We start from the raw sequence: 24,742 nt of genomic DNA on the forward strand, positions 1-24,742 counted from the left end.
TAGTTTCACAGTTTGAAAACTGATAACAACATTTCAATAGTTTTAGATTTTTTTTTGTAGAATTTGACATACCCATTGGGTTTACGTTGTTTCAGTAAGACAGATGTATAAGTGGAATTTTAGTATCGAGCAGAATGACGTACAAACATATTTTTCGTAATTGAAATTATAAGGAAATGTGATTTGCAAGGACTTTCACTTCGGTAGCTGCCGACGAAAAATATGGTGCTTTACTAGATGATGCATTCAAGATATATGTTTACAAACAAAACGATAGTGTATACAGGGTTTTATGTGCCGGGATAAAAACACATATGTCAGGATTGCAGGGTCTTTGAAAAAATCAAGTGTTTATAGATCCACTGAAGTGTTTTGCAGGTTTTGGAATTTGTTGCGACTGTCATAAAAACGAGAGGTTTAGATAGCTATAACACAAGGTTTATTCCACTATAATCTACATAATAAAATGTATGTACCAAATCAGAAATATGACAGATGTTATTTATTCGTTTGGTGTGTTTAAGCTTTTGGTTTTGCCATTTGATTAAGGACTTTCCGTTTTGAATTTTCCTGTGAGTTCGGTATTTTTGCAACTTTACAAATTTTTAATATGCGTTCTTTAGAATTCACAGGTATCAAAGCTACGAAAGTAAAATACATCTTCACTTCACAAAACTAAATACCGTAGTATATATTACAAAAAAGTATTCAGAAATTGAATAATCGAATAAATCATCAGACGCGAACGGAAAAAAATATCAAGAAGTCAGTAAATAGGTTTAAAATATTGTATTTGTGTGTCATCATGCTTGGTGAACATTAGTGTGTAGAAGTAACTTACTTATCCAAAATAACTGTGTAAAGGCCTGTCGTTGATACACGGATCGCAATATGTTCAGGATTATTATTCATTTCGTATGGTTTATTGTTATTTATTGTGATCAACTATCTCGCTTATCAAACTGTGATATCAAATACGTTTTTAGAGAAAGACAAAGATTTAAAATAGCGGATTGTAAAGATAGAGGATTGACTTTCATACCTCAGCATTTACCAGAAGATATCAAAGTTCTAGATATGAGTTCAAATATGCTAACAATTATTGATAACAATTCTTTGATCAAGTATAAATATCTGGAGGAATTTCATTGTCGTAACAATCAGCTTCAGGATTTATCTAATAAGTCATTTAAAGGACTACACAAATTTTCTATACTTGATATGTCACACAATATGCTCAATTTATCAAAAGTATATTCATCAGAATTATTTCATCCAATTCAAAATTTATCAAAATTGGATATCAGGAGTAATATGGCTCAACCTATAAATTACCATAAAGAATTCAACTACCCTGATCATGCATTAGGTGCGCTGACAGAATTAACTTTTTTAGGGATTGATATGATGCCTGTGCCAATCTATGGAAGTGGATTCAGTTTAATGACAAAACTTCAAGAATTACACTTTCAATCTTGTTATTTAGTAAGTCTAACGAACAAGACATTCCAGAGGTTTTCATCAACTTTAAAAGTGCTTTCTCTAAGAAATTGTCGGTTAAAACTTGTGAAAACAGAAGATGACGCTTTGAGTCCGTTTCCACATCTAAGTGTACTAGATTTTTACCGAACGTTTATGCACCTTACACGTGCCTTACTACTTTTACATCCATACCGTTATAGAAATATGACTACGATTAATTTTGGTCATGTGAGTGACTTAAGTATAGATAGTGACGAGCTGCCGTATGCTTTGACCATCACACCCGACCTTGTAAGAAATCTGAAAACAATTTGCATACAAAATCTAGATTTATCAGAAAACGGAATAGTAGATTACACACGCGGATCATTATTTTCTTTTGATCAACCGGAATGTTTACAGAAAATGTCTTTCAAAGGAAACAGGTTTTTGCTTTTCAATTGGAAAAATCAAAAAGAGGTAAATTCTTTCTTTTTCAAAGCTCTACGATTAAAAACTTTGGATTATTCATATAATGTTGTAAACTTCATCATTCCAAAGTCTACATTGCCTTCAAACCTCAAAGTAAAAAGTGCTGCCGGTAGTTACGTGATATTGCCACAATCACTGGAAAAATTAGATGTTAGTAACATAGTAGTAAACCCCTATGCCTCACCCTTATTTATTGTTCCGAAAATAAACAACCTTACATATCTGGATATATCATATTCCGATACAACTGCAGCAATTACTTTTCTTAAACTTCGACTTAAAACATGTATATCTGCTGGCACAAGATACGAATATGCGTTACATCAATTAAACCGTTTTCAGAATAACAACCTGACAACTGTCATTTTCAAAGGAGCAAGTCTAAATGATGGAATTAGACATGAAGGGAATCGGTTGTTCAAAGATCTACGATCTGTCGAGTTATTGGACATTTCTGAGAATTACATTTGGTATTTTCCAGACGAACTACTAAATGCACTGTCCAATCTGTCAAGTTTGTATATATCCAAAAATTTACTTGCTTCAATTCCAGTACAACTAAATAGTCACACTAATATCAAGATACTTGATTTTAAACACAATCTCCTAACAAGTGTAAGTTCTACTATCACAAACTGGGCGGATAAGATGCAACAACTTCATGGAATGACATTGAAACTCGAGGGTAATGCATTTGAATGCAATTGTGATAGTGTTGACTTCATAAGATGGATACACACAACAAAAGTTGATCTAGACAGCCGTTCATATAAATGCAAGTTATCCAATGGAACAGTTATTGATACACTCATTGCCTACAACAATTTGCACGACTTGTTTGTGGACTGTAAACACACTGTGTGGTTAACTTTAGCATCAGCACTCTTATCTACATCCTTCACAATTTCACTGTTGCTTCTTGTGTATAATAAGAGATGGAGGATTATATTCTCTATATATAGAATAATTCGACGTAAGGTTGAGCGTAAAGTTCGGAAGAGTTATCATTATGACGTGTATATGTCATACGAAGGGGAGGTTGTTATTTGGATCAAAAATGTTTTAGTACCAAAACTTGAGACCGAATGGGGACTGACACTGTGCATAAAGGATCGAGATTTTTTGATTGGGCCAAGTCTTGCCGATACTGAAGCAGAGAGTATCCAAAACAGCAGGTCCATTATATTTCTCATTACGCCTGAATTCAAATCGTCACGTAATTGTTTGTTTGAACTCGACAGAGCAAAATATGAGAAAGTTACAAAAAATCTTGAGCGTATCATTGTCATTACAAAAGGTATTACAATAGCTGACATTCCTGTAGAGTTCTCGTACATTTGGAATTATGCATACCTTGTAGAATGGCCTGAGAATCTAGGTAATGTTGGTGATACTTGGAGAAAGTTGAGGTTGTTGCTTAACGAGCCCTTACTTTCTTACTAATAACACGCTTGAAAGAGATTATAAAAGCAAATTTTTGCAATAGAATAACGAAGAAATTTGTTTATGATTAATCAAAATTAATGTAGTAAAGTCCGAGCACTCATACCGAGTTAACAGTATCAATATAAAATTAGGAGACTTAATATGATTGGCAATGAGTAAACTGTCTTCCAAAGGCGACCTGAAGTAGATATAAGCAATAATATGCAACAGTACAGCCATCAAAAATGAGAAATAAAGCATACCGTATAGTCGGCTATGAAAGACCCAAACTTGCGAAAATATGAAACAATTCAATTGTGAAATAACGGCTGCTTTGAATCAACCAATTGCTAAAACTTTGGACAGTCACATACAGAATGTGGTTGGGTTAACTGAGGGTGGTAAAGGTTGGTGTTTGCACGGAAAAAAATATCATATATACATGTAACTGTTATTTAAATATAATATATAACAACAAATCGTATCTCTACAATATAATAGTTATTACAATGAAGTTGAATTTTCTGTCTTTATTCAACATCCACGCACGAACTTTTAGAAAAAAAATGTATCTCTGTACATTAACCTCAGTTTCAGGTAAAGAGATCTGTGAGGTTTTTTCTAAGACAAGTGCTTTTGACCATCCACAAGAACTTGTGGTCATCCGATGTTCAGTACTTTGGTACTTTGATTTATAAAATATCGAGCACCCAAAATAAGCATTTGAAAATCCCGATGCACGTAAAATTAAATAAGCAGAACACTTTGAACGAGGCACCTGATTTGCACGACTGAACGTCAACTAAAAAAAGTAAAAACACGTTGCACGTGAAACATTTGTGAAATAAAAAATGGCGATCACGTTGAACAAAAATTACCCTTTACCACCCTTTTAACTATAGTTTGTTGACGCAAGAAACCTCCTAAACCTTGGCCGTAAAAGGTAATAATACAATATAACAACAAACTATACAAATCATTCGAATAGAGACTTAGTTTAACTCATTTGATAGATAAATACAAAGCAAAAAAGATCTTACGAATAAACAGATCAAACATGACAGTGCTCATTTTGTTATTTTTGTTTCACATTCGTCGTCGTTTTTCTAGTCGTGGTGTTTTTGTACACTTTGTTGGCACAAATAAAATTTTTTATCAATTAGTAAAACTGTTATCAACCCAAATATGGTATACATTTCTGTTTTGCAATAAGTAAGAAATAGTTTTAGCAATATGTGACCCGCCATGACATTTGCAGGCTTATGGAGGTAGAACGTCATTGTTAGAAAAATTATAAACATGATAAATATCGAGATTCAATGAAATACGTATTTGTGAAAAAGAGATAAACACTTTCCTTTGCTTCTCTTTTGCAGACGCCGAACTATACATCATACATAAGTTTTGAAGAAGTTTTACATTTTAAATTGATACAAAAAAAAAAAAAAAAAAATCAAATTTCTGCTCTATAGATTTCCTTTCATAAATGAAGTCTGAAATATATCCATAATAAATGCATCGTATCAAATTCATATAAGAGAACACCTACTTATAAACTGTTACGCGTCGCTTACTATGTATAGAGACATGCGTAATAAATTTAAATTAAAAAAGGAATTCTTAAAGCTTACTTTGACAAATTTTAAACTAATTTTATTTCAACAAGTTTAAATTACATGTTCTAAAATAGAGCTACAAACAAACAAATAATGCTCTGCTCTATAGATTTTCTTTCATAAATGAAGTCTGAAATATATTTATAATAAATGCACCGTATCGAATTAATATATGAGAACATTTACTTATAAACTGTTACGCGTCGCATACTATGTTTAGAGGCATGAATAATAAATCTAAATTAAAAAAAGGAATTCTTAAAGCTTACTTTGACAAATTTTAAACTAATTTTATTTCAACAAGTTTAAATTACATGTTCTAAAATAGAGATAAGAATTGTTTGCATTGTAGTAAATTTAAGTCTTTGAAATTTTATTCAAATACGCTATTAAACATCACTAAGAGCCAATAAATACAATAATTTTTATAAATTAGTGCCTTCGATAAGTAAAAGTCGTCATAGAACAGTCTCATTTTCATACCGGTATTCGAAATGTCTCGTTTCATTGCTATTACAACAAATATGCCATAATAACATGACAGAGAGTTTTGTTTCGGAATATTCTAGATAAATATACAAAATTCAAATTTTAGACAATGTACCCTCCTAAGACTGAAAATGGCTAGTCACATATAGTCAACGGCGTTTTTCTCACAATGACGTTCTACCTCCATAAGCCTGGATATGTCGTGGCTGGTCACATATATGCAAAACGGTGCTTTCAACATTCACCTTGATCCGTTTATTTTCAATGTTCTTTTAGTATCTTTTGCCTTTCATTTTAACTTTAAAAAAAAAACTGTGTAAAACTATATAGATTGTGCACCTTCACTTATGAAGTTGTGTTTTGACATCATTTCGGTTCTAATGCTTTATTTTGCCCCATACATGTTTTAAAATGTTGAAATAACCATTCTGCTACCATTTAGAAATAGTCTTCGCAACTCAGTGATTTGTGTCTCGGATCCATCTTTTGTTTTCATTACGTACGTTTAGTCCTTATAAGGGTCATTATGAAAAAAAACATGCAAAACTATGTTATTGGGTCTTTTTAAGTCACAGACATGAAAACATATCAAAATAACACTTGCATATGTTAGATATGAATGTTTTGTGATACACAATATACAGTTTACAGTATGAAATGTTATAAAAACACCCTTAATGTTTTCTTAAACCCTTGGAGATAGCCAGAATTAACGGTTATTTCTTACTATTAATCCTTTCAGAGTTGAAATAGGACTATTATTTTTAATGATTTGTTTTTCGATTTATCACTTTTTATTGCATTTTGATACATACAAACATATTTTTAATGATTTAGGAGGTGTATGTTGGTTTTATAATAAAAAAATTCACGAAAAGAAAATGTTACATTTTTTAAGTCAATGTTGTAACCAATTGCAAATGACAAATTAGTAGGATAAGAGTTATCTTTCGCAAGATTTGGGCATTTACAACAGTTTCTCCCTTAGCAATATTACCTGTAAGCATGTTTTGCAAAAAAAAAAAAACAATTATGTTGAAAATTTAGTGAAAAAATCTTTAGAGTAAGTAAAAGCTATATCATAATTGATAATAGTGTCCATGGTGTACCCTTATACAAATCTTTTTTTGAAAACATTTCCTGAACTTTGAATTATGAAATATATTGATTATAGAAACATGCACCAGGAACAACATATAGAATAACGGAATGGAGCACTTATTTCGGAACTAAATCTTAAAATACGTCACCTTAAATCATTGGTGTTACTGTCAATGGTGAGACCATTTTGATAAAATAACACCAGTTTAACAACAGTTTAGTAACACCACTGAATATATCATCATGATAATTATTATCATGACGATCAGCATTGTTTTGTGTTTCTTTCATGCTTTACAAGCGAAACATCATATTATTTACGAAAAACAATACTTATTTAACAATGTTTTAACCATATCATGTATTACATATACAAAGTTTTCACAAAGGTAACAACATCACAATGTACGTAACACATTAACAATATAATAGTGTGTTGACAAATGCAGGTATCGAATATCAGGAAGTGGAAAGCCAAATATTACATGGATAAACTCTCAATCTCAGTGTTGTGAGTAATTCTACCTTTCAATATTCGATGCAAATCTTCAATTAACCCAAACATTTAACATCTTATGAAAATACATTTGAGATTTGAAAAATAGATACATAATAATCAGAAACTGTAGTAAGAATCAAAATCACAAAAATACTGAACTCCGAAGAAAATTCAATCGGAAAGTCCCTAATCACATGGCAAAATCAAGTTACAAAACAAATGAATCGAATGGACAACAACTGTCATATTCCTACCTTGGTACAGGCATTTTCAAATGTAAAAAATGGTGGATTGAACCTGGTTTTATAGCGCTAAACCTCTCACTTGTACGACAGTCTCATCAAATTCCGTTATATTTACAAAGATGTTAGTAAACAACTGCTATGACGTTGTTGGTTCTTCTCCATTTTGGAACTTTGAATGTTTCCTTAGTATGTTCAGCCTAACGTTTCTATTCAATCTTTATCAATACAGTGGCGGATCCAGAAATTTTCATAAGTGGGGGCCCACTGACTGACCTAAGAGGGGGCCCGCTCGAGTCACGCTTCAGTGATTCCCTATATAAGCAACCAATTTTTTTCCCAAAAGGGGGGCCCGGGCCCCCTGCCCCCCCCCTAAATCCGCCTCTGCAATATGTATTTTCTGTTGAAAGTTTCTATCCATTTACAAATAAACAACAAGAAAGCAAATATTAGCCAGCAAATTGTTTTGTATAACTCTTATTGAGAAAAACGGTTTCGAAAACACGGCAAATTCCCCCCCCCCCCAAAAAAAAAACCACCACCTTATTGGTATGTCTTATAATGAAAGAACATTCAAAGTAGTATAGACAATTATTAGAAGAAAAAGGCAACAGTAGTATACCATTGTTCGAAAGTCATAAATCGAATCAGAGAAAACAAATCCGGGTTACAAACTAAAACTGAGGTAAACACATCAACTATAAGAGGAAACAACAAAACAACAAACACACTGAAGCGCAACGTTGCAATGAAAAATAAGACAAAAACGTTATGTAAAATGCATGAAAAGAAAACATGTGATACATAAAATGCATTTTCCAAGGCTTCTATCATAATTCAGAAAGTAACTTTTAAAATGTTGACTTTTCCTAACAGCGTTCACTATTTTTGTTGGATTTTTTTTATTTACAATATAAAAAATATTGTTTTTCTCTCCTGTTTAGGCATATAGGATTGATCACATTTGGCATCACATTTTGGAAATTCTACTTAAAAAAAGTAAAATCACAAAAATGCTGAACTACTTAATATATTAAACTGTTATATTTATATTATCGGGAAAATATAACAATTTAGTTTTGGTCCAAAAGCTTCTTTCTTAGCAATAGTCTTCTATCAAGGACAGCGTTACAGAAGGACGATTCGATATCGATTCTAGGAAATAAAAAATAATATGTAAAGGATAAAACTAATTTGGTATACTATTTTATTATCAAAATACAAGAAATGTAGAAATAGAGGTATTGTTTACACAAACTTGTTACACACATGTAAACACAAAAGAAGATATGTGCACGTGCTTATGTGTACAGTAACATCTCACTGAGACTAGAAAAACACTGAAATAACTTTCAGGATACAATGATCAAAAGATACAAAAGTTACAAAATCAAATACTGTTCACCAAGAACCTCTACAATTGATGATTCCAAAACTGTGTTTCAAGAAAATTTAAAAATATATTTATGTATTATGCAATGTGTTCCCAATGTTGGAATGAAAGTATTAACCCATATTAATATATTACATTGTACAAAAAGATAATTGTTTCAAGTAACATATACATTTGTAAAACGGAATTTGAAAGTAAAAATATCTGAAATGTTGTTAGGCAAAACAAAAAAGGAAGTGTGTTTAGATTAAATTAAAAAGAAAAATAGAGTACGGAGGTATGTTTTTTTATTTTATTTTTATTTCAGCTTTTTCATTTAAATATGGCAATTTGTCACAATTTGCTACCAAAAATGTCAATAAAAACTTCTGGATTACCATTTCTAACATGATACATTAAAGGGTCGGTTGGGAAACCCTAAACACAAGGTTAATTTTGGCATCATACAATATCAAACTTAAACGTTGCTTGTTTTAACCCAGAAAAAAAAACCTTTATTGCTATTTTAAAACAAGATTTTAAAACTTGAAAAATCATTGTAATTCCCTCCTACCGAAAGTAGAATTTTTACAAAATTTAACATAATTGGAACAATTATCAAATCGTCTTGGAATGTAAATTCGTCTAGATGTTTAATCACAGTTTTTTTTAACCTAAGGGTTAAAGTCAATTTTCGCATTTGAATGTATAAATTTATTTATATATGCAGCATCTTTAATCATTTAGCCCAAGATTTTATCCTTATTCTTTGCTGCTTCCATTTCCACGTGCTTTTTGACGTGGTTGTTATGGTTGACTAGTTCCCACTTTCTCATCCATGGTCCTTGAACAGTTGTGTCAAACTCCTGATCTTCTGCTATCTGTAAAGTAACAAAAAAATCATTTTCAAAATATACTACATGTTGTTATGAAGAAGGCTTTAGTTTTTTTTTAAATTGGGAAGTTTTCACTCATTTTTGAGTTGTGTGTTAATAAATCTGGTTACAGCTGTTAGGTTACAATGATCGTAGAAGCCAGGTAGTCCCGACTGCGGCAATAATCATGATATGTGTTCGATTTTCTGCAGAGTAATCAAAAGACTTCAAAATTTGCATTTGTTTCTTCTCCGTAGCTACCTTAGGCTCGACTAGGCACGTGCCTATACATAAATTTGCCGATTATACCCCCTTTGGAAAAAAAATTAAAAAAATTAAAAATTTTAAATCTAATGCGTTTTATTATTTATACATGACCCACCCGTATTCGAATCCCGATACGAGTATATATCCTGGTTAAGTACGATAACTCGTGCATAAGTAAACGAAATTTCAACATGGATACATTTGTTGTTCGTTCGAAACGAAAGAAAGATGAAGAAGAGAGTCCAAATTGTCAGACTAGGACTGCAACTGACGATAGTGGAGAATCATCTAAGACTGAAGCTTCTCCGACAAGTAATACATCGTCATGTACACAACACCATCCCCCTTACCCAGATATCGGGTCTTTACAACACCAACAAACAAAACCTGACAACAAGAAGATTGATATCTTAACACAAAAATGGACGGAGAGTCAAAGCTTTAAATTTCCCGCACGGTAAGAACTGTAGATTCATCAATATGGTTAGCAGAGTATGCTGAATGTCTGAATAAAGAAAAGATTTTTTTTCGCAGAGTTTTGTATTTGATCAGAAAGCGGTCTTGATCATGCTGCTATTAGCATATCAGGTCCGTCCTGCGTCTATGACATCGTAAACCTGTTGCGTAATTACTTGAGGATACCTGTATTATATAGGGAAGCCGTATATTGATTAAGACCTTACTTACATTCAGCGGGAGCCATCAAGTAATCACTATGGCTCAAAGATGAAAACGTTCAAGAATAACTAGAACGTCGAACAAAGTTGAGAACACTGTGTGAAGCTCGTTGGTCAAGCCGGGCAGATTCGAACAGCATTTGAAGTTGTTGTCTCTGCCCGCAGTTCACTTAAAGACGACAACAATGACAAAGCAGCACAGAGTATGAATGCGATACTTCGATTTGAAATTATCATAAGTCTTGTTGTTGCAGAACACATATTAAGCTCAACAGTCGCCTTGAAAAATTACTTACAGAAAACCGATATTGATTTGATTGAATCTTTGACAGAGGCTAAAATTGTAATTCATCGGCAACTAGTGATACATCCTTCAGCGCGATGAGACGCTTCAAATCCTACCTGAGATCGACAATGGGAGACGAGCGACTTTCAAATCTATCTCTTCTTCGTATACACCGACACCTCAATGTTGATGTTGATGCGAGTATAACTGATTTTATTCGGCAGAAAAAAACCGTCGACTTGGTTTTGAGTAAATGTATCATTGTCTTTGTGTATGAAACTGGATCTGAAAGTTATCAGTCATAAAAGTTCAGAAATATTAGATTTGTTTAACCAATTTTTGCCCAAATTTGAGTTAAAAGATTCGTTCAAAAAAGTTGAAAATCTTTTCCTTTGACCCTCTGTGGGCCTTAATCTAAAACTAATCTGATCTACACTGTATTGTAATAAAAAAATTTCTTCAGATTTTTTATTGTACACTTGTTTCAGGTGTTAATGCAAAATTATTCATAATTCTTCGAACTTTCTTCACTTGTTTCAGGTGTTAATGCAAAATTATTCATAATTCTTCGAACTTTTCTTCATAATTATTATCATGATAAAAACCAGTAAATATGATATTTTTTGTACACAAAATTATGCAACTAAAATGCTGAAAACCGTTTTCCGTCGAGGGGCTTCGCCCCCTTAACCCCCTACCTTGAGCGGCCCCAGACCCCCGGCCGATTTGTGCCTACAGTTGATTTGAAACCTAGCTACGCCCCTGGTAAAGCACAAAGAATTAAGGAGAAATGGCAAAAACAGTCGACTCAGAGTCAAAACAATGAATCCGGGCATAATGTCTTCCTGCAGGCTATTTCTTGTGAACTAGCAATTTACATATTCGGCTAAGTGTGTCAGTCTAGTACAAAGCATGGTAACTCATTAATATGTTCTGGTTCTGATATGAAGGACGCATGATGTGATTTATACATGTGTCCATGTGACACGCCCTATTAAAATTCCACGTATCATGTTCAGTGAACCGTGAAATCTGTATCAAAACCCAAATTTAGTTTATGTTTTAAATGTTTTCGTAATAATCATATTTTTGTTTTCTTAATTCCAGGCTGATCTGATGTGACAACAACTTCATGGTAATCTACATTCCCCTGATAGTACGAAACGAAACGATGAACAGACACACAAACCGGAAACACACTGCTCGTATGCGCTTCCTAAAAATCATACCCTTTATTTTAAACGACATTAACATCATACCATTCCCTTACCTCAACAAGATCTCTGACTGATGCAATTTGTGCTTTCGTCCTATCAATAGAATCAAACGTATCCCAGTCGATCTTCATGTTAGGATTTTCTTTTGTTCTCAGGAGGACATCAGGTTTTAACCCGAACATACCATTAGGTAAACCTGGTTTCTTGAATCTGAGGTCTACACTCCAACGAACTCCTTCTGATGCATTATCTAGACTGCAAAAATACATAGAATGATATTGTTATTTCGAAGAAAAGTGTTTGTTTATTTCCAATTTGGTAACTAAATTTTTACTTTTGCTGTTTGCGTTATCGAGTTGTTCCGCACATTTTCATTTTAAGTGCAAATAATTATATTATATACGTTATTCTGATTTGCTAACAGCAAGCTTGCGTCATTCTGAAGTCAACCTTCATTTCCAAAAGCAATGCTTCATACAAAATGTTCCTCGGTCAACGCTTTTACACCCCAATAAATTCACAAAAAGAAGAATGCAGTTCTTAAATAAATAGATTTTGCACTTTATTGCTTATCTGAACAAATGCACAATACAGTAAAAATAGGCAAACGAAGTTCAAAGTAACGTTATATATTAAATTGATCAAAAGATGGAATAATAGGGAATTGTTTTTCGGTTTTAATTTTTTTTAAATGTAAATGGAACAAATTTTATTACGATAAAGGTAAACAGCAAACACTAAAAAAGATATTAAATATTACCTTCTATGAGGAATAAAGTTATTAAATAACAGGAGTCCACCATAAGGTATTGGACAAAGTTGTTTGTCTTTACTGCTACAACCTTTAACAAATTGTAAAGTAGTCAGTTTAATTCTCAAACTGTTTGCAAAATCAACACCAAGTGTTTCTATTCTGAAGAAAGTAAAAAGTAAGTAAAAAGTTAAGAAATGTGATCGAACTTATCCCTTAAATATGCTTCTTAACCCCTCTATTTCTTTATGTATCTATCCAAAGTCAGAAGCTCATGGTTCAGTTGTTGTCGTCTGTCCATGTCTATCATATTTGTTAATAAACTGTTTTGTTATAAATCAGGACGTTTTAATTGTTTTACATTTTTCATTTAGTTGATTATACGGTGTATGAGATTGCTTGTTGTTGAAGACCGCATGGTGGCATATACTAGTACTTGTTTATATCAAATTCATTGTGACTCTGAAAATTATTCGATATATTTTTATTTTTATGTTATAAATAATGTTGAACAAATTGAACTCAACCCTGCAAACCAGTGGCAGATCCAGAAATGTGCATAATGTAAAGGATTGGTTGTTTAAGAGGGGATCCGCGTCATTCATGCGTCATTGATTCCCTAAATGATCAACCATTTTTTCTCACAAAGTGGAGCTCAGGCTCCCTGCTCACTATTAATCTGCCTCTGCCAACTATTGAACACTATTCTGGATATTTCATTTAGAAGTGATTTAGTTTGTAGTAACATTGACAATTACTCCCTTCTTCTTTTATTAATAATGCTATAATTTCTAGACTGTTCTTTATTGCTTACCTAAAGTTTTATTCATATCTTCCTCGTCTAACTGTATATACCATGTATCTCCTGCACAACATGTGTGGTTAGCAACCTTACCAGTAGAATGACCTCTAGGTATGACCTTCAAATATATGTGAAAAAATCTATAAATTTAATTTCCTTGTCTCTCTTGCAGGAGTATTTTTTAAGGTTGAGTATATTATTAGATCAATCATAAAACTGTGGACGCGGGTATGTGTTTTAAATACATTTCCTAATAAAATATTTTTTTAAAGCCATGAACAATTGTTCGTGTATACCAGATATTCCCTGTGCTTCTGAATAGAAGGTGGACCGTGTTGTTGATGAGTAAAAATTCCTTTTTTTAAAATCCATAAGCTACGATATTTATACGCCCAGGTGATAGGAATATTTGGTTTAGTTTCATAAAAAGTAACTCATACTTTTAAAAATGGAATAAGATAGCGGTGTGATCACCAAAACCCATGAGCCAAAACGAAAAACAATGAAAGACAAACAACAGTTCACAAACAGCTGCATACATGTACTTAAAAAAACTAAAGATCGAGGAACATGAACACCAAGGAACTATGGAAGTATTGGCAGTTACTGTTCCTGAAGTTGCACCAGTCTAAAACCTCATTGCAGTGGCGGATCCAGAAATTTTCATAAGTGGGGGGCCCACTGACTGACCTAAGAGGGGGCCCGCTCCAGTCACGCTTCAGTGATTCCTTATATAAACAACCAATTTTTTTCCCAAAAGGGGGAGGAGCCCCCCTAAATCCGCCTCCTCATTGAATTATTTGATAGATCGTATTCGTTTGTGCACAAGTATAATATTGAAGCATATGTCTTATTCCAATTACCTCCATACATCCATTTTTTCTGTTTGTATCAAGGAATGGTATCCAGACAGTTGCAAGAAGAACCTTATACACATCTGTACTCAAATATCCGGCGTCTGAAAATAATAAATATTTAGTACAATAAAATACCGGTAACAGACAATACAATACAGAAGTCCGAAAGAGTAGGAGTACCATATATATATATATTAAAAAAAAGATATGTGCATAAAATCTCTATATAATAATAAGAAAGTAATATTTTCAAAGTCCAAATAGTTGTCTTGGCCTTCTGTTTATTTTTCCATCTTTCTATGTTGTTTGTTTAAATCGTGGTGTTCTTTCTTCTTTTTTGCTTGTTTTTTTTTACATTTGGTTTTATACTGAAGACCTGTTATACTTGTTAACCTAACGAGATACAGCCCTTAACCTTTCCAACGACATTTTCAAATGCAGCTACTTGAACTCGGTTAGAAAATTAACTCAAAGGCAATTATTACATTTCTCAATCTTATAAAATGAAACTAACACTCTTTGTGCGTCCGGGGTCAATAAAAGCAATGTGATGACATTAATTTAAAGATTGTCTGAATGAAAAAACAAAACAGGGGTAAAAAACAAAGCACAAAGTTCCCTTTTGCCGAATGCTGTTTCAAGAATCAAAGACAACTTTCAGGGGCGGATGCAGGAATTTTCGAAAGGGGGGTGCTAACCCAGGGCACCCAGGGCAAAGGGGGGGTGCAAAACATATGTCCCGATACAAATGCATTGATCGGCAAAAATAAAGGGGGGTGCGCACCCCCGGAACCCCCCCCCCCCCTGGATCCGCCACTGACTTTTGAGTGTATAGTAGGGAGACGTTTAGTTTGTTGTGTCATTTTCAGTTTTTGCGGGTTTTCAATTTTTGCCAACCTAATTAAATCTTCTTGTTTTTTTATCGTTTTTTATGTTATAATGTTAATGAGCGCCGAGAAATTATTTTAATTATGTTTTTCAATTGCTATATTGTTACAAAGCATTGGTCTACCATTGTCGCTAAATATTAATTTTATTCCACATGTCGGTTCTCTGTAAAATAACGTTTTACCTTGATGCCATGGCACTGTTGTTGCTTCATTATGCGGTGTTTTATCACGGAAGTTCCAGTTTGGCATTCCTGCAATCTCTGGGCCCAATACTTGCTCTATTAAATTGAGTAGTTTTTCGTTTCCCCAGAGATTTCGAAAAGCCTGAAATGTGTGCAGCAAAAAAATAAATATTTAAGTATTCAGTCTTCTGCAATTTTAAAAATTATATTGTTTGTTAGATTAAACATACAATTAAAGTTTGTTTAATTATTTAGTGCACGTGATATATCTGGAGGTGACATCAGACAGATTAAACTTTTCATATGTTCAGGGATGCATATATATATATACAAATGTGTTGTGTTTATGTAGCCTTCTCTGGGCCATGCTATTGATGCTTGTGATATAAAACATTCCTTTTCTTCAGCAAACGCATAAAAACAACTGTAATATGCACATTTTTATATCTAATATATAGTTTCTTTTCGAAACACAAAATAGTCTGAAAATACTGTTTTGTTCCTTAACAGATATGTATGTGGTTTTTTTTTAGCTTATTGCATGAATCTTTTCTCTATGTAAAATTTTCTAATTTTGCGACGTGGTGTCTTTCAATTTTCATAATAAAACGTGTCAAATGCATAAAAAACAAAATACCTGTGGGAGATGACCAATTTTGTGTAAAAGAATCACAGCACCAGGCCATTCTTCATCAATTTTTATCAGACGTTTATCCAGGCCATATTCTCTGTATAAATCTGGAATTTGAAGAAAATATGACTGTTTAGACTGATGTAGTAAATAAACTCATCATAGATACCAAGATTTGAATTCTGAACGCCAAATGCGCGTTTTGTCTACAAAAGACTGGTCAGTGATGCTATAATCAAAAAGTTGAACAAGGCAAAACATAACGTAATTGAAGAGCATTGAGGACACAAAGATCAAACAAAAATTTTCGAACGCGTGAATTGATAAACATTTCCACTTATTCTAAAGCTGCGATTTCCAAGTCCTACATCACTTCAAAAGGCACATCGTCATTTACGGACACATCTGCCTATCACTTTCCAAAGTAAGTAAATGTTTCTCTTTTCCTTTCTTAGTTTTTCCTTGGCAGATTTACTTTTATGACATAGTGTTAAAAAGAATAGAATTTTTTGTTCCTAATAGATATCATTAAATAATACCCTTATTTGATGCCCCTCCGTATATAAATTCATCGATACAATACATGATGTGTAATTGAGTAACCAAACCCCTATGCTATTCATTGTTGGCCATTATTTTGTGCTGCTTTGCTCTCATTATCAGTTCGATTGTTAACATGTTTTGTTGTTATTTCTAATTCTTTGTTAGCTATTTCTTTTCCATATTTCAATAATAACGCCATATTGCCTGTATAAAGCTATCTTTTTTCGCTCGTTATTCGTGAACGTCTTGTGGGACTGAACAACTCTTTCTAGGCTTTTAATTGGTCTCGGCCGTTTACTTTCCTCAAGATTTCTATTTTGGTCTCCCTTCAACTTACTAGTTGGCACTATTACATATAATCAACCTATCATCTCATAATCTATATTATAAGTTTGTATTCAAATTAAAATTACTTTTTATTTTTCCGGCTTTGAATAGTTTTTGCGCAAGTTCTTCAACTAGATCTTCAATTGCTCTTCTACAAGGTTCTAGGTCAGCCTCTATATCGAAAAACTTTTCTATGACCACGTAACCCTAAAAGAAAAAATCGCAATAGACAGATGATAATAGGAAACCGTGAATGAAAAAGAAATTCAAATGTTTAAACAAGTTCAACCTTCCCCATCATTCCTCCCTCTTCAAAACTAAACAAACTTACGAACAAAAATAAACAAACTGTTTTGTATAAGGCCAAGGAAGGGAGAGCTTTACCGAGCTTTTCAATAGTTTCGTGACGAGTACAAAAATTATTTTTTCTGATATTGACCTTATATTTATATACTGTAGCTATATATATATAAATATTCTCTTCGTTTCAATTTAAGCTCGATAATTTTAAATCTGAAAATGTGCGTTATAAAAGTTGTGTTCTTGTCTCAATGGGTTTCGAACCCCTGCATCTGAGGCATTGTGGCAACAGTGCCCTAGACCACTCGACCAACTAGGTTATTAAAAAATACCACTTTAGTTAGTCGACTAATGCCTTTTCTCGTTGGCTTTATCTATATAGTGGTAACACAGTATATGATGCATATAGTGGCAAAGTCGAAGGTGAACCTTGCAAATCAGATGTTATTTTACTGTAGTAAAGGCTGATAAAAGTTATAGTTATAACAAGAATGTGTCCGTAGTACACGGATGACCCACTCGCACTATCATTTTCTATGGACAGTGGACCGTGAAGTTAGGGGTCAAAACTCTTATTTGGCATTAAAAAAAATTAAAAATCATATTAAAGGGAACATGTGTCTTAAGTTTCAAGTTGATTGGACTTTAACTTCATCCGTAACTACCTTGACCAAAAACTTTAACGTTAAGTGGGAAAGACAGACGGACGGACGAACGAACAAACGGATGAACTGACGGACGAACGAACAATCGGACGACCGGACGCACAGACAAGAAAACATAATGCCCATAAATGGTGCATAAAAATGCTTGCACAAAAATTAAACTTAATTCCCATTCGAGAACGAAACCTGGGGGGTGAAAAAGTAATGTGACATGAAATCCACATTGCATTAATCATTCCTTTGTTATACTTTCAATTATTTGGTAGATAAAGACAAGAGGATGTGTAAAAGCTGCAGTTTAATTTATTCTTTTTTTATTGTAATACATGTATATATTTATATATATATTTATGTCTTAACATGTGACAACTTTACGACACACATTCACCATCAGGACCCGGTTGCACGAACGTTAGTTAAATTTAACTAACCGTTATCTCGGCTTTAACGCGACGTTTAATTTAACGAGGGATTAAAAGCGTTGCACAAAAGTTAACAAGCAGTAAACTGACAGTTAGTTCCCCCAGTTAAGTTACAGATTAAACTAAGCCCGAGGGGTAACATTAAATATTTAACAGTCAGTTTAAATCAAAGATGGAAAACCAGTTATTGTTTGGTAATGTTTTTGCACTTCGAAAACAGCGAGTATATCGCGATAGGATAGAGCTTGCCACCCTTAGTGATATACAGATACGATCAAGGTTTCGATTCAAAAGAAAATCAATCCAATTTATATCAGATTTGCTACGGAATGATTTGTCCCACACCTCAAGAAGGAGTCAGCCAATTTCAGTTGAAATGCAGGTATACTCTTTAGAATATTATCTTTTTGTAAGAGTTAGACAAAGATTCATTTTTCTTAGTAACAAAGAAAATCTCTCTCTATATATGTGTACTGTTCAGTTTGAGGGTAAGAAAAGTCTCCATTCAAACGTAAACATTACAAAAAATAATTGAAAAATGACTACAAACATGGATTTAATCATCTCTCCCACCACAATCTATCCTAGTATATAATTCCACACACACCAACACAGTGAATGTTCTGTGTAACTTGTAAATGTATATTAAATTATGATTGAAAATTGTAATTTGCTTCTTGTGAGACCATAATTGGAATAAACCTTTCTAATATTTTAACTTATCTTAATTATAGCCCCCAATTATATGAACGGGTCATAATTTATATGCAAAAATACATGAATGGATCGGATTTTTGGTCTCGAGCAATATTATTAGGGGGTGTTCAAATTTAAGCGTTCACCAGCCGGTGAATAACGACATGAAGTAAAAGTTAATGCTTTAACCCAATCTACGTATACTTCAGCAAGAGTTATTCTTCTTTGTATACACCAAAAGCTTTAATTTCAACAACAAGCAAACCGCGGTTTTTACGAGTCTATGATATTGATTGCATTAACAAGGATATTACCTCCTTGTCTGTAATTAACTATGAACTGTACAATGTTGTGTATTAGAGATGAAATATCCCTTGACGAAATATCTTGCAGGCTTGGATATTTTGAGCAAAGAAAGTTCACAAGCTCATCTATCTGGTTTTCAGAGTAACTAGACTCAACTGAGGGTTCCAAGAAAGCTATAAGGTGAACATCATTTGCTCTGGGTAAATTGTACCTTTCAGTATAATTTTCTAAGTAGCTCTGAATCTCTGCATGCATATTTTTAGCTTTCTCTACCACACCAACTGCAAAAACAGTCAAGCGAATGTAAAAAGTGGTATATTAAAAGAAAGATGGTATGATATGTTGTATATATGATAAATTAATTGAGTCAGGCACCGTTTAGCCCCCCCCCCGAGTTTATTTGGCTATTATCTTAACAATTATAAGAGATAGGTAGCACAAGTAACGATGTCTGAGTTGTGGTTCCTTTGGGAGCAACCATTTGATTTTCTAGAGGAGGGGCATGGATTTTACCCCCGCGACACACTTGGCGAAAAACAAGTATTTTCTTTCGCAACAAGGCAAAAACATTTTTTTTATTTCAATTATACCGTTGAAGCAAGTAAACTATGATGGAAAAACATTTTTTTATAAATTTCGGAAATTTTCCAAAATTGTAGAAGCAAACTATTTTGTTTTCAAAAAAATCAACCCACCCCACCCTTCCCATCCCATCCCAACTCGAACACTCGCATATCCTCCCCCCCCCCCCCCACCACCAACGCCCCCATCCCCGTCTCTATATATATATATATATATAATATATATATCCTCCATATTAAGTTACCCCATTTTTTTTTTGCAGTTATTCTTTATTTCTTATTCCCCATTATTCTCTGTTTTAAATATTTTGCCCATTTCTCTCCGTATTCTTTCTGTGATTCATTCTTGCCAATTATTCTCTTTTCTGTAAACCCCCATCCACACCCTTATGGTCATAGTTACCCTTGGGTTGTCCCACGGTTGCCCCTGTTCCGAGGCGATGCAAAAGAAATTTGTGTTGTGACGAAAGCTTTATTTGTATTTATTTATTGTCTCATACAACGTGAAAACAATAAAAAAGAAAAAGATGCATCTGATCTTAAAACTTAACAGATTTTTATATAAGCAATCAATCAGTCAATTTTATTGTCATAAAACATCTAAGACTATAATGCTCGTGTTGAAGGCCGTACTTTGACTTATAATTGTTATTTTTTTAAAACATTGTGACTTGGATGGAGAGTTGTCTCATTGGCACTCATACCACATACATGTATTCTTATTTATATATACATTATGTTTGTATAAGAAGTAGTCACGAAGGGCTAACTTTTTTTTACTTTCGACTCGGCTATTAATTAATTAATTGGTGGCCTCTTCTGTGTACACATGTTTAAAAGATGACGTCACGTCATGTTCTTGATATAAGTGTGCATGATTGGAATGTCAACATTGGAGTTGGATTATGCACTCGAGTTTTACTGGAAATTCAGATTTTTTAATCGATAGACATTCAGTTAAAAGTCAGAATGACTATAAACATGTTCATATGTATGATTTTAAAAAACGTCAAACTTGTAATCATGCAATCTAAAGGAAAAAAAAAAAGGATTTAGTGTGTTCAATAATCGCTTGCTCTGGTTAGATTGAGTACATATAAAGAGAAGGAATAACCAGTATTTGAAAGGTAAGTTCTTTTTTTTTCGAAATCGTAAAAAATGTGGTAATTTTGCATTTTGTGACGTCATTAAAATTACTGTAACCCCAGCGTTTTTGAACAAAACAAATAGATACATGACAATAAAGAAAGATTGGCTAGCTAATACGTGTATCTGTATATTTCATATAAAGTTATTTAGCATATGCATAATAAAATAATCGTACTCTCAAACACTGGAGGCATAGTGGAATCATAGTGGACTCAAAACCACAGGATATTCCACTAAAATTTGGCCTGTCCTTCATCATTTCAATGATTTTTTCTTCCACGGCTGATGGTGGCTTTGGTGCCGGCCCTCCTCCAGTCAATTTCCTCTGGTTTTTTTACTTCACTATATATTTTTTTTGCATTCTGTTGTAACTTTCCCCATTTATATATTACTTGCTTCATCGTTCTTTTTTGAAGTCCCATTGCGTTAATTTTAGAACATATTTCTGCCCACTTTTCATTTTTTTTGTTATTTGTTATGGTGTTTGTTTGCTTTGATTTTAACACGAACTCATCCTTTTCTACAAGTTCTTGTAATAGAGATATTTCTGAGATGCTCCAGTTTGGTTGCCTTTCTCTCTTAGATGCCATGTCTGCCAAAAGTACGCGAAATTGCGCGAGGTCGAACATAACTGATTGTTAAAAACCAAACTACTAGTTAAACATAAATTAGTAAACTCAAACGTAACTAACTGTTGTGCAACGGATTTTTAATCAATAGTTACGTAACTTGCAGTTAAAATTTAAACTAACAGTTAAAGGCTTAACAGTTAGTTAAACTAACTGACGTTCGTGCAACCGGGTCCAGATGGATAACTCGTGATTACACAGGGTTAACAACATAATATAATTATAATTTGTCTCAAATTCAGCACAATCAAGTTAGATCTATTAATTTGCGTTACCAAATATTTGTTCTTTCCTCAACAAGATTTGCCTGAATCCTTAGTTCAAAAAAAATAGTTTATTAAAAAAAACGCAATTATACAATAGAAATACAGAGATTTGGAAACAAGAAGAACTTATATTGGGGGGGGGGGGGGTGTCACTATATAAAACCGTCACCCTTGAATCCTTGCTCTGGACATCGTAGCAATACATTTACATAGGGTTGTCAGTGGCGGATCCAGTCAATTAAAAAAAGGGGGGTCCCAACCCAGGATAAAGGGAGGGTTCCAGCTATGTGTCCCCATTCAAATGCATTGATCGGCCAAAACAAAGAGGGGGTTCCTCCTCCTTTATTCGGACTTGTAACCCGCAGTTTAAACGGCAAATGATTCCTTTTCTGAAACATATCTTCTTCTTACTGTTGCTACATGGGTACTTCCCAATTTAATGTATGTAGTAGCTTATAACTTGACTTTATTGTCCAAAAACACAAACATTAAAGGATGAGATTTATAAAACAGTTCATTATGATTTCCTGTGGAATGCTTCTGCTCCATTACTGGTACCTCTTGCGGTAGAGAGTTTCAGCCCATACGCATGGTGGAAACAACGCATTGCGTCATTAACATATGAGGCTAAAACATAATCAGCAAATGATTCTGTTTTCTTCTCTTTTGGCATAGCTTTATCAAATATTCAGCAAAGCAATAAGTTTAACTTTTATTCTCTCTCTGTACATTGACTGTCTACTACATTTTAAATAATTTCTCTCCAGATGCTCATTTTCATGGTGAAATATCTCCAAACATATGTTACGTTTAAAGCCAAAAATATGAATAAATATTTATCAATCATTAATATTTATGATAGATATATGTAAAGGTAAATTGGCACAAATGAGCTCCGAATATTGGCGCAATTGATACATTTGGAATACAAAATTTGGCGCAAATGATACCCCTGAAAAACAGTTATTGGCGCAAAAGGACTGCTGCCGTCACAAATATATTTAAGAAAGTAAAAAAGAAATTACAAAACAGTTTTGAATATACTGCATATATAATATGTACAAACGGCAAAAACAACTAAGATTCAACTATCCTCACTCAGCTGTAAAGAAGATTTAAAGGAACATGTTCGTTTTACTTAGGAGGTCGTTATTTTAAGAATTAAATTGGTATTTGCTGCCTTCGGGTTAAGCGTGTGGTATTAAGGATTAAGAGCACTGACAGGTCGAGTCGAGCAGAATAATGTCCGGGTAATTCTGTCATGTCTTTCTACGGACAGTTACCGTGTATAGGTCGTTAAAAAATATCCGGCTTAGAAAGTCGTTCTAATAAAAAGCAAGTTTAATATTTACAAAAATTTCGAGTGAAAAAAGAAATTTTAAGATTTGAAACATACAAATTTCGGCCTCGAAAAATAAGTTCACGGTTATGATTTCACAATTTTTAAATAGTTTCTCCGTATAAGTCGTATTACGCTTCCGATTATATTGTATACAAATCTGCGTTTCTCTTAGTTTCACTTCACTCGCACTTTTAATGTACAGCTAGTGTGTCAGAACAGGAAGAAGTTAAAATTTTACACATGTTACAAATAAATATATGTTGTAACTTGATTCAACAAATACACATCAATCTTAATTTACTCGGTGATTAGGTTCATGAATTAGAACAAGAGAGACAACCAACCTCTTCAAAATACTGCTTTATCTGTTCAATTGGTAACTGACCGGGCTTTAGAACATCAGGTTGGGGTGGCATGGAACGAATATCGCACACTTCTGGATATGCCTCTCCAGTAAAACCTGGCCATGTTTTCTCTTTATCCGCCATTTCAATTGTTTGTGTTTCTTATCAAAGTGGACAAGGACAACGTTTAATCAATGTTAGATAATAATAAACCATATTCCTGTTGAGTATGAACAAGTTACGGTGCGCCAACTTGACAAATAGTAATCTACTACTTATGAATTATAATATTCTGAAGCTATTGTGATGTTTATTATGGCAAGCCGTTGTGGAATTTATTCCCTATTTATTAATATTAAAAAATCATTTATTAATATTAATAAATGATTTTTTGATATTAATAAATCATTTTTTAATATTAATAAATCGAATTTTTAATATTAAATAATACGCTGATTTTTTAATATTAATAAATGAATATTTAATATTAAAAATTCATTTATTAATATTAAAAAATCATTTTTTAATATTAAATATTCAGTCTGATTTCTTAATATTAATAAATGAATTTTTAATATTAAATAATACGCTGATTTTTTAATATTAAAAAATCATTTATTAATATTAAAAAATCAACATCAATGTAACCTTAGCGTTTAATATAAGGCAAATCAATCATTATCTGTCAAACGCTTTAATGATGATTATTGGACAAGTCGGTCCGTAGAAATTTTGGAGACTAGTCTATGTTAAGTTAAATCGGACCAATATTTTTATATTATTGACAGAACGTCTAGTATTATATATATATGCATGGACACTATTTTCTTCCAATTGCCAATATTTTTATACTATTGACAGAACGTCTAGTGCCTGTGCTCGGACCATCTTATATCGACCCTGACAAGTATTTTAGGAAAGTTTGAACTATTTAATGATTATAAACCATTAAATATTAAATGTTTAATTAGATTTTCTTTTAATAGTTTCTGAACTTGCCAAAATAAAAGCGTTTTAGGGACAAAACAAATTGAGAATGA

General features: G+C 33.0%; 2 protein-coding genes across 2 annotated transcripts; one reads left to right on the top strand and one right to left on the bottom strand.

The window, feature by feature from the left end:
• Window positions 1–891: 891 nt before the first annotated feature.
• On the top strand, window positions 892–3,396 carry LOC139515216 (toll-like receptor 3). The gene has a single exon (XM_071304782.1). The coding sequence runs from the start codon at window positions 892–894 to the stop codon at window positions 3,394–3,396; it is 2,505 nt and encodes an 834-aa protein (XP_071160883.1).
• Window positions 3,397–8,515: 5,119 nt separating this feature from the next.
• On the bottom strand, window positions 8,516–24,016 carry LOC139516333 (uncharacterized). Its single transcript, XM_071306382.1, has 9 exons — window positions 23,703–24,016; window positions 17,089–17,209; window positions 16,139–16,239; window positions 15,502–15,643; window positions 14,436–14,530; window positions 13,585–13,690; window positions 12,780–12,861; window positions 12,073–12,274; window positions 8,516–9,578 (listed from the first exon to the last, which is right to left on the bottom strand). Exons 1-9 carry the CDS (start codon window positions 23,844–23,846, stop codon window positions 9,441–9,443), a joined length of 1,131 nt encoding a protein of 376 aa, XP_071162483.1. The 5' UTR covers window positions 23,847–24,016; the 3' UTR covers window positions 8,516–9,440.
• Between the last annotated feature and the right edge of the window lie 726 nt (window positions 24,017–24,742).

Source organism: Mytilus edulis, chromosome 3 (assembly GCF_963676685.1).
Source record: "Mytilus edulis chromosome 3, xbMytEdul2.2, whole genome shotgun sequence".
In the NCBI taxonomy this organism is placed as follows: Eukaryota; Metazoa; Mollusca; class Bivalvia; order Mytilida; family Mytilidae; genus Mytilus; species Mytilus edulis.

Coding starts and splice junctions, on each gene's coding strand:
- LOC139515216 (XM_071304782.1), top strand. CDS start 892: ATGTTCAGGATTATTATTCATTTCGTATGGTTTATTGTTATTTATTGT.
- LOC139516333 (XM_071306382.1), bottom strand. CDS start 23,846: ATGGCGGATAAAGAGAAAACATGGCCAGGTTTTACTGGAGAGGCATAT. Junction 16,240..17,088: donor CAAAGCCGGAAAAATAAAAA/GTAATTTTAATT, acceptor TTCAAATTCCAG/ATTTATACAGAGAATATGGC. Junction 12,275..12,779: donor AACTTTATTCCTCATAGAAG/GTAATATTTAAT, acceptor GTATTTTTGCAG/TCTAGATAATGCATCAGAAG.